Here is a 14,315-nt window from a genome sequence, read left to right as displayed (position 1 = left end):
GGTATAGGCATTTTCCCAGTCATGGCATATTTTTTTTAACCTCCTGTAGTGTTTCATTATCTGAATTCACGTATCTCTAGGTTTCTTGGTTTACATATCTTGGTTTACCATCTTTTCAGATGCTATGTATATAAGCCATTTTCACATTGCCTGTTTATATGATTTGATTATTTTACTTTGGAATTGTCCTTATTGCTGATTATAGGAGTTTAAAATGTATTTTTGGTTTTTATTTTTATCAAAGTATGTGCATATAGTTTAGACAGTTAATATTAAACTACTTGTAACAAAAAGTGGTCCCTCCACCTCTCTTCAGATATTTTAGCTCTTTCTTCTATTATTTTCCAACATGTTGATAGCAATAGCACTCTACTGCTTTCTGCTTCTCTTTCACTAGCTGTAGATATTATCATTCTGTTATGGTATATGAGAATTTTTAGTTCATTTATACCCTGTCTTCCCATTCCTCATCTTTCCTATATGGATAGGTTTCATAGCTTTTTGTTTTTCCTTTGATTACCCCTTCTCGTACCTCTGCCTCTTTTTCCATTTCCTGTCTTTCTTGGAACACTTAAAATTTTCTACCCCTTCCAGCAGCTACTTTCAGCAGTCAATACTAATACTCACTTTCCACAATTACAAATGCTATCTGTGTAAGTTATTTTTTTGAAAGTAAAAAAATGCATGTATTGTGTTATTCTACTTAATCTGAAAATTATAGAAAGAGAATTATGTTCTGAGATCTGTAAATTCTACCCTGGCCCCTTGGAGATACCCTCCTGGGACCCCCTCTTCTGTAATCTGCACTGGTGGTTCTATTCTGAGTCTTTTGTATGGCAGCTGTTTACAGGTTTCCTTATTACCATCATCCTCTTTACCGTCTAAGTTCTGTTTATTAGTTTATTAATTAGATTCTGTTCTTTCTTGGTTCTTACATACCTTTAGAGGAGTGAATTCCATAACTTTCTGATAAAGGATGCTTGAAATGAAAAAAAATTTTTTTAATTTGTATATCTGAAACACCCAATTGATGAATCCCGTGGGGTATAGAATTTTGAGTTGAAAGTAATACTTCCTTAGGGCCTTAAAGCATTTTCCATTGGGTATTTTTGTCATGTAGAGGTGTTTGTTTTTTTCTTAACGTGGTTCAATTTTCAGTCTTTTATTAGTTTCTGAGTTTTGTGCCTGTCTTGACAAGAATATATAAATCGTGAGTTTTCTACTAATTCTTTTTGTAGACTTTTTTTTTCCTGTCCTTGATTTATCTGATTCTTAGTTTGTACCTTTTGTGAGACAGATTAACCTTAGTTTGTGTCTTTTGTGAATCAGAGATTAACATTTTTTTTTCTTCCATTTGTTGAACTGTCTTTTCTTCATTGGCTTATTTTTTTCTGTATGGATTTAAAATACCAATACTTTTTTATCATATTCTAAATTGTCACATGTATATGGGTTTATTTTCTTGAGAACTGTTTTATTAATTCATTTTGATGATACTGGGTCAGTGTTGTGCCTTTAATTTCTATAGCTTCCTAGTTTCCTTGGAGACCTTTCAGGAAAAAGCCTGCTTCTTTATCCTTTTAGAAAAATATTTTGTATTTTTATGTGTTAGATGAATGTTAGAATTTGTTTTCTCTGTTCCACCTAATTCTTAGTGCTTTGGTTGGGATTCTGTTTAGTTTTAGATTACTTTAGATAGTATATATAGTTCTATGCTGTTAAAACCCCCTCTTGATTATAATATATATTTTGAAAATATGTATCTAAAATTTTATCCCATTGAGGTATCAAATCCTGTGATTAAAATTGCTTACAGAAATCTCTTGAAATGAGCGCAAATATTTTAACATAAAGGACTTTTTAGCAAACTTTAATTGTGGAATTTTAGAATCAGGAGAGAATTTTAAGTTTTAAAGTTTATGTATATTTCTCATTACCCAAAGAGGCAGCTGGGCCCCCTCGTTGGAGGGTTGCTTTGTCAGAAAACTGTTTCTTAAAATAAGATAAATTTTGCCACTTTGTCTTTTGCCCTAGAGGAATCTATTCAACATACATTTCAAGTTTAATGAGTATTTTAGTGTCTGCTCTGTCACTCTTACATGTTTGTAGTGTAACTTGCATTGCAAATTTATAGCATATAAAATAATATACAGCTACATAAAAGTACATTTACCTATTCCCTTTATATTTTCTCTTTTTTTAAGCAGCTGTCACACACACTTGTCTATTATTCCTTCTTTTAATCTGTACTTGTAAAGTTGCCTGTAACTTTGAATTTAACATTATCTTCTAAAACTTAGAAATATTTTGTTTTCAAAATTGAGGTATAATTGACATATAAATTATATTAATTTCAAATGTATGACTTATTGATTTGATACTTGTATATATTGCAAAATGCAGAAATAACATATTTAAAGTGGTTTTTATCTTGGAAAGATAACGTAGAGGTAATTTAATTTTTCAGAACGTTTGAGCATGCTGTTCTAGCTGCGGGAACAGATTTCCGATCGGACAGACTGTGGGAGATGTATATAAACTGGGAAAATGAACAGGGAAACCTGAGAGAAGTTACAGCTATATATGATCGTATTCTTGGTATTCCAACACAACTGTATAGTCATCATTTTCAGAGGTGGGTGGAAAAATCAGATCATTAAAATTTTTTTGTGATTACTCAGGTAATTAATTTCTAATATTGAGGATAATTATTCTCTTGAAATGGAAGATTCTATTAGATGCAAACAGATTTATTTTGCTCAATAATCACAATTTATATTCACTTTAAAATTTTGATATTTTCAATATAGTTGATGAACTTCACTGGTTTTTATAAGGTTCCCTTGATCTGTTTTATGGATGAGGGAACAGCAGGACTTCTCTCTCTTGTTTAGGATGTTTCAGAGTAGTGAAAATAATCTAAGCTTTATTATTCTTACAGGTAGCTCAGTATATAGCACATAATAAAAGCTTATTTGAAATGTAATAATTTACTCAAGGTACATTCTTGTGATTCATACAGTGAAGAATGTATTTTTTGTAGTTAAGTCCTATTTATATTCAAACAATCAAAAATTATTTCGGTTTCATTTTCTATTATGATAATCTGTTATGATTGGTATCATTTCATTTTAATGAACACTGTATAAAACAACTATTTCTGTGTACTGTGATTTGCGTGTTCTGTTTGATATATTCAAGTATCCCACTGATAAAGACTCAGTCTTTCTGAACAAGAAAGTATGAGGACTGTGTTGATAAATGTTTGCTCTTCTTAAGTGCCATATTGTCTATATTTGTGTCATAATTTTTATAACTAGGATTGTGGTAGAACCTGTAAACTTAAGTACTTCTTAAGTAAGTGATTTTCTGAAATTTTCTTTACTGAAAAAGTAGAAAACTTCATGAAGCATTTGCAGATAACTGTGGATCAATTTGCTAAATCTCTGCAGACCCACATTAGAAATAGGAAACGTGGGTCTGAATATGCCATCTCTTTTTTTTTTTTTTTTTTTTTTTTCATGAAATTTAGAGGAGTGTGCAGGTTTCTAGGGTATGAATGATCTAGGAAGATACTTGCTGAAAGAGATTAACACAAGGATTGGCATCTGGAAATTCTTGGTGAATATTTGTTGGTCAAATTTTAAAAGTTAAATATTTTTAATTATTTTTAAAACCTTTAAAAAGAGATTTTAAAAGTCTTCTGGGACAAAGCAGTTTCCTTTCATAAATCAATTCTTCTAGGGTCTAAAGTATAGGTAAAACCTATGATTATAATTTTATTGTTGGTGACTGAGAAAAAATAAGACTAAGAAGCAGTTATACAGACAGTATTCTGAGTGCCTTATAACTTTTAATCCTCACCATGGAGGTATCATACTGGTATTTTCTACATTTTATGAAAGTAGAGGTAAAGAAAGATTAAAATATTTGCATAAGATTACAGAGTTAGTAAGTGCTTGGAAGCTGATTGGAACTTAGCATGGCCCCAAAGTTCTTGGTGTAGTTTTCTAAATCTTTTTTTTTTTTTTTTTAAATGAATATTTCACTGGGTTTTTAAAATGCATGTATACTTACAACAGAGATTTAGTGGGTTGCGTTTTACATACTACTTCTTAATCTTGTCTTTTTTGCTTAATGAGAACCACTTTCCTTATGCGTGTACCAGACTGATAAATAGTATTTGTATCAGTAAATCTTATAGTTTATATAAATAAACTAATTCCCTTGACTAACTGCTTTAATAACTGCTGAAATGGTTTCTTATGTCAAATATACTTGCCCTATTTAGCACTTGCTGTGTACCAGATGATATGCATTTAATTTGAAGGAATAAAGGCCTGTAGAAGATATGTGTGCATTGACTTGGCCCTTAAGTTACTCATAAGTGTAGAAGAGGAAGCATGTGCTAAGAAGTGTTCTAAGTGCTGTAATACAAATACTTTATTGTGTAGGCTTGTATATTGGTTGTACACTGAACATTATCTCTAAGAAAACATCTAATTTAAAATCCCCCTAGCATGAATACTTTTGTGGTATGATCTAACTCCTCAGGTTCAGTCCCTGGTAGTTCCTAAGCTCTAGATAAACTTAAGTACTGATAATTTCCCAATGGGCAGTGTTGATTTATACTTTTATGACTGTAATGCCTTTTCCACTTTTCATTTATCTGGTGAACTCATTCCTCAGGACCCATATAGCTTAATGTTTTCTCTATGACACTTTTTCCAGTTCACCTAAACAGAACTGTTTTATCATTTGTGCCAGCACTCTACCTACATTTATTTCATTTTTCTTACCACTAATAACACTCCTTTGAATTTACGTCTCCTGTATCCTCTACATGTCTGTCATTTTCTGAGGCTTTTTAATTCTTTTTATGATTGAAAAAACCCCTAATGCTGGGAAGGATTGAGGGCAGGAGGAGAAGGGGGAGGCAGAGGATCAGATGGTTGGGATGGCATCACTGACTCAGTGGACATGAGTGTGAGCAAGCTACAAGAAATTGTGAAGGATAGGGAAGCCTGGTGTGCTGCAATGCATGGGGTCACAAAGAGTCAGACACAACTTAGCGACTGAAAAATGCTCATCCTTAATAGGAAGGAAAACAGTTCCATATGTATTAGGCACTCAGCCATTCTATTAATAGATTGAATAAATTAGCTTTATAGTAGAAAAAGCTAATGAAAAAGTATTATGCATATGTTATCACCATGTGAAAGAAGTTTCTAATATAACATGGCAGCTGTTTTAAAATTTATTTTAAAACTTATTTCAAGTTTCTTATCTATATATTGACAATTTTTAATGTTAATATATGAGAATTGTTTATTTTCATACTACACATTTGAGAGTTACTTCCTCATTTAAAATTTTTTTAAAATAAGGCAATCTATATTTTTTTCCTCCTGGTGATAAAATATATCAAGGTAAGCCTCTGTATTCATTGATTTTGCAAAATTTAATTTCCAATGTTATTTACATACATTTGTAAAAGTTTTTTTTTTTTTTTTTGCCATACCTTGTGGCATGCGGCATCTTAGTTCTCTGACCAGGGATCAAACCTATGGCCCCTGCATTAGAAGTGCAGAGTCTTAACCCATGGACTGCCAGGGTGGTCCCTATGGAAGTTTTAAAATCCATGTATCAGTAGCCTACATTAGTTTTAAAAAACTTTGGGGGAAATCCAAAAGTTATGGTACGTGTACAACCATCTCTGAGAATTAGGTTGAAGATGCAGGCCTGGGTCAGAGGCTAGGTCAAAATATGAAAGACTTCATGGAGACTGGATTTTAGTCTGAATGCAGGGTAAGCATTGAAGTGATTTTGGGGATGAGGATGAGATATGATCCTGTTTACTAGCTTCTCATGTTTATTTTTTAATAACATTTTTGATAGCAGTATTGAGGTGGGAGTGGGAGGAGACAATATCAGGACACAGGTTTATGTTTATTTTGGTAAATAATGAGGGGGTCATGGAGCCATATTTAGAAGGTAGACTAAATTGGACCTGGTATGTAAGACCAGGAATGTAGGACCAATGGAATGTAAGAAATAAGGTAGGTGGAAGAGATTGGGAAACTTAGCGGTTGACAATATCAAGATTAGAAATGCCTGAGGGTGTTGATTTGTGGATGAAAGTGATACACTTGAAGACATGTATGTAAGGTTCCAATTTAAGATGGTGTAGATATTTTAGCTCCTCAGCTTTGTGTTTTTGATTAAAATTTGTATGTATGTGTGTATATATAAACTAGTATGTGTAGATAAATGAAATTACATGTTTTTCAAAACAGTCTTTGCTTAAAATCTGTATTTCTTTATGCAGAGTGTTGGCAAGTGAATCTGAAATTTAGGGGAAAGGTTTGGGCTTTCCTGATGGCTCAAATGGTAAAGAATCTGCCTGCAATGTAGGAGACCCGGTTTGATCCCTGAGTCGGGAAGATCCCCTGGAAAAGGGAATGGCTTCCTGCTCCAGTATTCTTGCGTGGAGAATTCCATGGACAGAGGAGCCTGATGGGCTACAGTCGCAAAATGTCGGACACACAAAGATCACAACTGAGCGAATAACATTTTTTTTCACTTTAGGCTTAAATTAGAGTTGTAAAAGTCATCACAATATGCTTATTATTTCAAGCTATATTAATAAGATTGGCCAGAAAGTATATAAAAACATATCACAACTAAATGTAGAGTAGAATCCTTGGGCATACTAGTATTTAGGGGCAGACTGGAGTGGGGACCCCTCAAAGGAGATCAAGGAGCAGTCAGAGACTTGGAGGAAAACCAGGAAGGTAGTAACTCAGAGCCAACAAGTATCCATTTAATTTTTCTTATACGGGGTACTTGGTGACTTTAATTAGGGCAGTTTCATTGGAGTATTTGGCATAGACACATGAATTCAGGAGTAATTGGGAGGTGAGTTCTAAAGGAGCTGCAAAATTTGTTGCTCATTTATAGGTAATCATTTATTATTTAGATATGGATTGCTTATTTAACTTTACAGATGAGAAAACTAACAGAGAAGGGAAAAACTTCAAGTCAAATAATTAGTAATGGACAAAAGTAGGATTTCAGTGTATGACTTGCCTTCATCATTCCATTGCAAAGGCAGGAAGGAAATGAAGATGTCTGTACATTGTTTTATCAAGTGGTGTAGGTTAATGCTATAGAAAAGGAGGAGAAAAGGTGTGGGGGGTTTTTTTGTTTTAAGTCAGAGTTCCTTTGAAAGAATAATGTGTAAGTAGAAATGTGATGTGGGATCTAAAGTTATGCTTTATATATAGAGCTTGTATTTTTATTGTCTTCCATTAGATTTAAAGACCATGTCCAGAATAATTTGCCTAGAGATCTTCTAACTGGTGAACAGTTTATTCAGCTGAGAAGGGAATTAGCTTCTGTAAATGGGCATAGTGGTGATGATGGTCCTCCTGGTGATGATCTGCCATCAGGAATAGAAGACATAACTGATCCAGCAAAGGTAACCAGACTTACTAAAAAAAAAATTTCCATGTGTGAGAAACTATAGACTTTATGTCCCTTGACTGCATGTGTGGTATGATTTGTAGCTCTTATAAAATTAATTTCTGATTAAGGCAGGTAAGAATTATTTAGCTGCTGCTGCTGCTGCTGCTAAGTTGCTTCAGTCGTATCCGACTGTGCGACCCCATAGACAGCAGCTCACCAGGCTCCCCCGTCCCTGGGATTCTCCAGGCAGGAACACTGGAGTGGGTTGCCATTTCCTCCTCCAATGCATGAAAGTGAAAAGTGAAAGTGAAGTCGCTCAGTCGTGTCCGACTCTTAGCGACCCCATGGACTGCAGCCTACCAGGCTCCTCCATCCATAGGATTTTCCAGGCAAGTACTGGAGTAGTGTGCCATTGCCTTCTCCAGGAATTCTTTAGCTAGTGTGGTTTAAATATAGATTTAAAGCAGATGATCTGTTTTACTAAGAGACACCTGAAACTAAATTAGTGTAAAAGGATAATTTCACCTATGTTGTGATGTACTAGACCTGTTGTTTTTTTAAGGCATATAAGAAAGTGGTTTATTATGAAAATCTGTTACTAATTTCAGTATCGTTAATTGTACTTTGCCATAATTGATAACAGAAACCCATCACTAAGATTAAAGTGTGGATAATACTTAAATGTAAGCAGTGATATTTTAAAATTTTAGTATATAACTTACATGTTTAAATTTTTTTTCTTCCCAAGCTTATTACAGAAATAGAAAATATGAGACATAGAATCATTGAAATTCATCAAGAAATGTTTAATTATAATGAGCATGAAGTTAGTAAAAGGTGGACATTTGAAGAAGGTGTAAGTGTTTTGCTTTTTTGTTGTCGTCGTTAATAGGCTTCAAAATACAGATAGGAATAATGTATTTTTCTTTTAGTTTTGAGTGATGTCTCTGCTTTTTATTTTCGCTTGTTTAAGTAATTGTTGCATTTATGGCTGCCATTATCAATTTTCTGTTATCAACTTTAGAAATATTGAATTCAAATTTATTTGAATTACAAGTTACCTGTCTAATCTGAACCGTTTTACTACAATTCAGTTTATAAAATCAACTTCATTGAGTTATTTCATGTAATATAACAAAATGTACCTATTTTAAATAGAGTAAAATGAGGGCTTTTACTTCTTTAAGCATTTTATTGAGATGTAATTCACATGCCATATACTTAAAGTGTACACTTTAGTAGTTAATATATTCACAGATATGTACCTACAGATATTTTTAGAACATTTAATTAATGTTAATTTTAGGACATTTCATCACTTTTGAAAAACTCTTTAGCTTTTACCCCTCACCTGCTTACTCTTCCCTACTACCAACTCCAAGTTACCACCTAACCTACTTCTATTCTTATAGATTTCCCTGTTCTGGCCTTTTATATGAATGGAATCATGTAGTATGTGTTGTTATTTTTTTTGTGATTGGCTAGTAAAATGACATTTGACAAGCATTGTGATTATCACAACAGTAAGCATATAGGACTATCCTGTCACCTCAAAAGGTCCCCTTTGGCTCCTTTTCAAGTCAGTAACCACCTGACTCAGCCCCAGGCAACTGCTTATCTACCTTATTTATTTATTTTTTTAATATTCACTATTTTTTTTTTTAGATTCCACATATAGGTGATAGGACACAGTATTTGTCTTTATCATTCTATTTCACTAAGTATGATGGTCTAGTTACATCTGTGTTGCAGAAAATGGCATTATTTCATTCTTTTTTATGGCTGAGTAGTATTCCATTGTTATGTGTCTGTATGTATATATACCACATCACTTTATCCATTCATCTGTGATGGACACTGATCTGCTTACCGTTTACTCTTGTGTAATTGTTCAGTTCTAAAATACTCAGCAAAGAATAAAATGTTCTGAACATAAAATTGTGTAGTTTTGTTAAAATAACTGGATAATTGGAAAATAATTTTGTTCCTTCAATTTATAAAACCTAAGTAATTAAAGGGATTTTAACTTTAAAAATCTTTTTAATCATGAGATGTGGTGATTAAACTTTTCTGGTTCATTATTTATAATTGAAGCAATTTGCATTACTGTAATAATGCATGTTTGGTGGTGGTTTACTTTCATTGTTATGCCATGCTTCTATTACAGATTAAAAGACCATATTTTCATGTGAAACCATTGGAAAAGGCACAACTGAAAAACTGGAAAGAATACTTAGAATTTGAAATTGAAAATGGGACTCATGAACGAGTTGTAGTTCTCTTTGAAAGATGTGTCATATCATGTGCCCTCTATGAGGAGTTTTGGATTAAGGTAAGAAAATTATATGGTCTGAAACTTGAATATATTATAAACATTGATCTAGTGACTAACCTTTTTTGTACTTCTGTTGAATGTTGTTCATATAACTATATCTGTTGCATTAGGAGATGGTCTGCTTGCAACCAGATTTGACTGCTGCATATGCCAACCTCGTTGCCTCTCCGTCCTTCCTTACAGAAACTAGTCTAGTGGTTCAATAAAGGTGCTGAATGGGTTTAAAAATAGAATTTTATCGTTCTGTCACATATTTAATGGCTTGTTCAACTGTAAATTATTCAGTATTTCCTCTGTTTCTGTATGTAGTATGCCAAGTACATGGAAAATCATAGCATTGAAGGAGTGAGGCATGTCTTCAGCAGAGCTTGCACTATTCACCTCCCAAAGAAACCCATGGTGCATATGCTTTGGGCAGCTTTTGAGGAACAGCAGGGTAAGAATGAGGAAATTCAGTTGATATTTTGGGATTTAAGTTACTTTGGGATAAAGATATAGGAATTGAGTCTCAGGAACTGGTGTAAAGCAGAGGTCAGGTAAACTTTTTCTATAAAGGGCCAGATGGTAAATATTTTGGCTTTGCAGGCTATATGGTCTCTTTCCTAACAACTCTGCCATGGTAGCCTGAAAATAGCCATACAAAATACATAGACAAATGAGCATGGCTATTTTCCATTAAAAAAAAAAAAATGATCAGATAACTGGATTTAGCCTGTGGGCTGTTATTTGCCAATACATGGCATAAAGGATATTTGCTAAGTTTAATCAAAAGCACAAACATTTAATTACTATTTCTAGGTAATATTAATGAAGCCAGGAATATCTTGAGAACATTTGAAGAATGTGTTCTAGGATTGGCAATGGTTCGTTTGAGAAGAGTAAGCTTAGAACGACGTCATGGAAATATGGAAGAAGCTGAACGTTTGCTTCAGGAAGCCATTAAGAATGCCAAATCAAATAATGAATCATCATTCTATGCTATCAAACTAGCCCGACATCTTTTCAAAATACAAAAAAACCTTCCAAAATCAAGAAAGGTGCTTTTGGAAGCTATTGAAAGAGACAAAGTATGTATTTGTGTTTTTTTTAGAGTATCTTCCATAAAAAATTGGTCTTTCTTGGTGGTTTTTTCATTTTGGCAACTATGATGAAAGATTTGGTCTGTATGTAATATATTTTATTACTAAGTGAAGACAACAGTCCCTCTAAACTGATGTTGCCATTCTTTCAAAAAATTTTCACATTATTATTATGCATTAAAACATTGAGAAAATTAACATTATAGGATTAAAACTATGGCTAATATTGTTTTACATTTTCTATTTTCTCCACATTCAGAAATTTTGTGGCAAATTTACCGATTATTAAGTAGATTAGAGGGCCTGGGAGAAACTATAAACAAAGGCATGGTAATTGCCTACATTGTAGCATTATTGCCTACATTGTGAGATTATTCTCCTCTTATGTAAAGTATATAAATTATTTCCTTTTATATGTCAATTAATGCCAAAAGACAGTGCCTGGGAAATTTCTCAGTTTTTAGATTTTCAGCAAATACCGTGTTTGTTTAGCACCCAGGTTTATAACAGGTTTGCTTCCAGCTGCAGTTGAGGATGATCATCTGTGATTGTTACTGGGGCATGTAGAGATCATTTTTTAGTGTTTTACTTCATATTTGTTGTGGTAGGTCAAGCACACTAAATAGGATATAGGATTTTAATTTATTGGCATAACAATGTGCATAGTTTAGAAGATTCTATCTACCAACGTGTGTGTTAGTTTTTTTAACCTGTTTATATGTATGCTGAAAATATTTTAACATGAGTTACATTTTAATACAATTTTCAATATTGAATATTTAAAGTTGAGACATGAACATTAAGGCATTTTAAATATCTATGGTCTAATCAAAATATCTTAGAAATATATGATTAATTGGTACTGCTTTTTACACAGGAGAACACAAAGTTATACCTCAATTTACTTGAAATGGAATATAGTGGTGACCTCAAACAAAATGAAGAAAATATCCTAAATTGTTTTGACAAAGCTATACATGGTTCATTACCTATTAAAATGAGAATTACATTTTCTCAGAGAAAAGTGGAATTTCTTGAAGATTTTGGTTCAGATGTTAATAAGTAAGATCTTAATTATATATTATCTATTTGAATAGTAAAAGAACATTGATTATTTTGGATGGGACTTTGATGATGAGTACAAAGTAGAATATTGTTAAATTTTAAATGTTTCTTAGGTTCTTTTTTTCCTTAGGTATGTATGGGGGTAAATTCAATTTTGCAAACGTTTATGTGCTTAATAAGAGGACATATGGTTTGTCTTTCCTTCAAAACTATTTTCAGAATTTTAGCGTGGTAATTTTAAACAATGAGCAGATGAGAGAAGGCAGGAAGCAGGAATTCTGTGAGAAAGAGAGCGAGTGAAGGAGTGAACTGTGAATCACAGAAACATTTGATATATAGGTCACCAAGGCTGTGTGTGGTTAATCTGGAATAGGAATGCAATCTCAGGTTGGAGAAGAATGAGTGTGGTGCCAAGATCATGCTTAATGGCCTAATTTTCATGTATTGTAAAAAGCTAAAAGATAAGGGTGGTAAGAGTTTCCCCTAGCGAAAAGGACAAGTTTAAGATTTAAATTTGCAAAATAGAGAGAAAAAATACTGATGAGAACGTTGCTGCCATTCCTTTCTTACCTGATTCTAGTATAGAAATACCCTAATTCCTGTTAGGCAAGTGTGTAAACATTTTTGATGGCTGAGTAAGATTTTAATTAAACTAAAAACATTTAACATGAGTTACCTTTTAATACAGTTGTATATATGTGCTTGGCATATTAAATGTTTTATAATTACCTAATGTGAAACACATTGACAGTCTATAAGGAGGGGAAAAGGTACTGTTCTCTTTATAGACAAAGAGGCTAAAGAGAGATTAGGCAGTTTTTCCAAGGTCTCTTAGCTATTTGTGCAGCTGGGATTAGAACCTACTACAGGGCCTATGTTCTTAACCACCTTATGTGATAGTTAAGAAGATACCTATATGTGTCTTTGTTTGTTTTGCACTGATGAAAGTATGCAAAAGAAATAGCATATGTAATTCCATCTTTTAATCTAGGTGGATGGTATGGTGATAGATGTATGTATGTGAGGTAGTGTATAACTATTAAGAAGGCTGTGATCTCTTTGGAACAGAAGCGATTTGGCAACTTTCACAGAAGAGGTGGGGTTTCGTTTAGTTGTTGCTGGATTCTGATAAGCTTTGTTCAGTCACTCAGTCGTGTCCGACTCTTTGCAACTCCATGGACTGCAGCACACCAGGCCTCCCTGTCCACTGTCTCATGCAGTTTGCACAAGCTCATCTCCATTGAATCAATGATGCCATCGAACCATCTCGTCCTCTGTCGTCCCCTTCTCCTCCTGCCTTCTATCTTTCCCAGCATCAGAGTCTTTTCCAGTGAATCAGCTCTTCACATCAAGTGGCCAAAGCATTGAAGCTTCAGCATTAGTCCTTCCAGTGAATATTCAGGACTGATTTCCTTTAGGATGGACTGGTTTGATCCCCTTGCAGTCCAAGGGACTCTTGAGCGTCTTCACCAGCACCACAGCTCAAAAAGCACCAATTCTTCAGTGCTCAGCTGACAGACTTAGGAGAGGCTATAAGTGGTGAAAGCAAATGAAAGTTCATGTAAAAGTAACACCTTCTACATTGGATTGGAGGGTTTTATGAAGCAGTGAAAGCTTGATGCTAAATGTGCTGTCTTGAAAGCTAGACTGAGTTCAGAGCACATGTGATAACATGGTTGACAGTAGGAAGCAGTTAAAAGTTTTGACTGAGATGAAATGACATTTAAATCTGGCAGTAATACACAGACAAATCTGAGATGCCAGTTAGGCCCTTGCGAATAGAGTTGTGGAGGGTCTGAGTATCAGGTCTGTTGTATATGAAATTTTAAAAAGAAATGATATGGAAAATGAACTGCTTAGATATTTAAATATAACTAATGAATTAATAAGAATTAATGTTCAAGTCAGACAAATACAGGCTTAAATCCCAGCTCTTAATGTTTTGTATGTAATGTATGTACATTAATGTAATGTATTCCTCAGTTTCCAGATTTTCTCAAATGAATATTGAGTCTCTTGTTGCCAACCCACAAGTTGTTAAACGTCTTAAGGAAGTTGTGTGTGTGTTTTACTAGCTCAGTTCAGTTCAGTTGCTCAGTGGTGTCTGACTCTTTGCAACCCCATGCACTGCAGCACACCAGGCCTCCCTGTCCATCACCAACTCCCAGAGGTTACTCAAACTTAGTCCATTGAGTCGGTAATGCTATCCAACCATCTCATCCTCTGTCGTCCCCTTCTCCAGCCTTCAATCTTTCCCAGCATCAGGATCTTTTCAAATGAGTCAGTTCTTCACATCAGGTGGCCAAAGTATTAAGAGTTTCAGCTGCAGCATCAGTCCTTCCAATGAATACCCAGGACTTAGCTTCTTC

At 33.9% G+C, this 14,315-nt stretch overlaps 1 protein-coding gene and 1 non-coding gene across 7 annotated transcripts in view; both read left to right on the top strand.

Moving 5' to 3' along the window:
• The window catches only part of PRPF39 (pre-mRNA processing factor 39), a 34,896-nt gene that overhangs the window by 16,678 nt on the left and 3,903 nt on the right, over positions 1-14,315 (top strand). For all 6 annotated transcript variants that reach the window (XM_020881400.2, XM_020881401.2, XM_070477989.1 and 3 more), the window contains 7 exons: positions 2,468-2,635; positions 7,315-7,480; positions 8,216-8,323; positions 9,635-9,799; positions 10,112-10,238; positions 10,601-10,869; positions 11,759-11,943. In XM_020881400.2, coding sequence (XP_020737059.1) covers positions 2,468-2,635; positions 7,315-7,480; positions 8,216-8,323; positions 9,635-9,799; positions 10,112-10,238; positions 10,601-10,869; positions 11,759-11,943 — 1,188 coding nt within the window. The remainder of the gene's footprint in view (positions 1-2,467; positions 2,636-7,314; positions 7,481-8,215; positions 8,324-9,634; positions 9,800-10,111; positions 10,239-10,600; positions 10,870-11,758; positions 11,944-14,315) is intronic.
• On the top strand, positions 10,939-11,024 carry LOC139038866 (small nucleolar RNA SNORD127). Its single transcript, XR_011492004.1, has one exon. It is a non-coding gene; the product is annotated as a small nucleolar RNA SNORD127 (small nucleolar RNA).

The sequence above is a fragment of the Odocoileus virginianus genome, chromosome 16 (assembly GCF_023699985.2).
Source record: "Odocoileus virginianus isolate 20LAN1187 ecotype Illinois chromosome 16, Ovbor_1.2, whole genome shotgun sequence".
NCBI lineage: Eukaryota > Metazoa > Chordata > Mammalia > Artiodactyla > Cervidae > Odocoileus > Odocoileus virginianus.
Note: the sequence above shows the minus strand (reverse complement) of the source record. Positions and strands in the feature narration are given on the sequence as shown.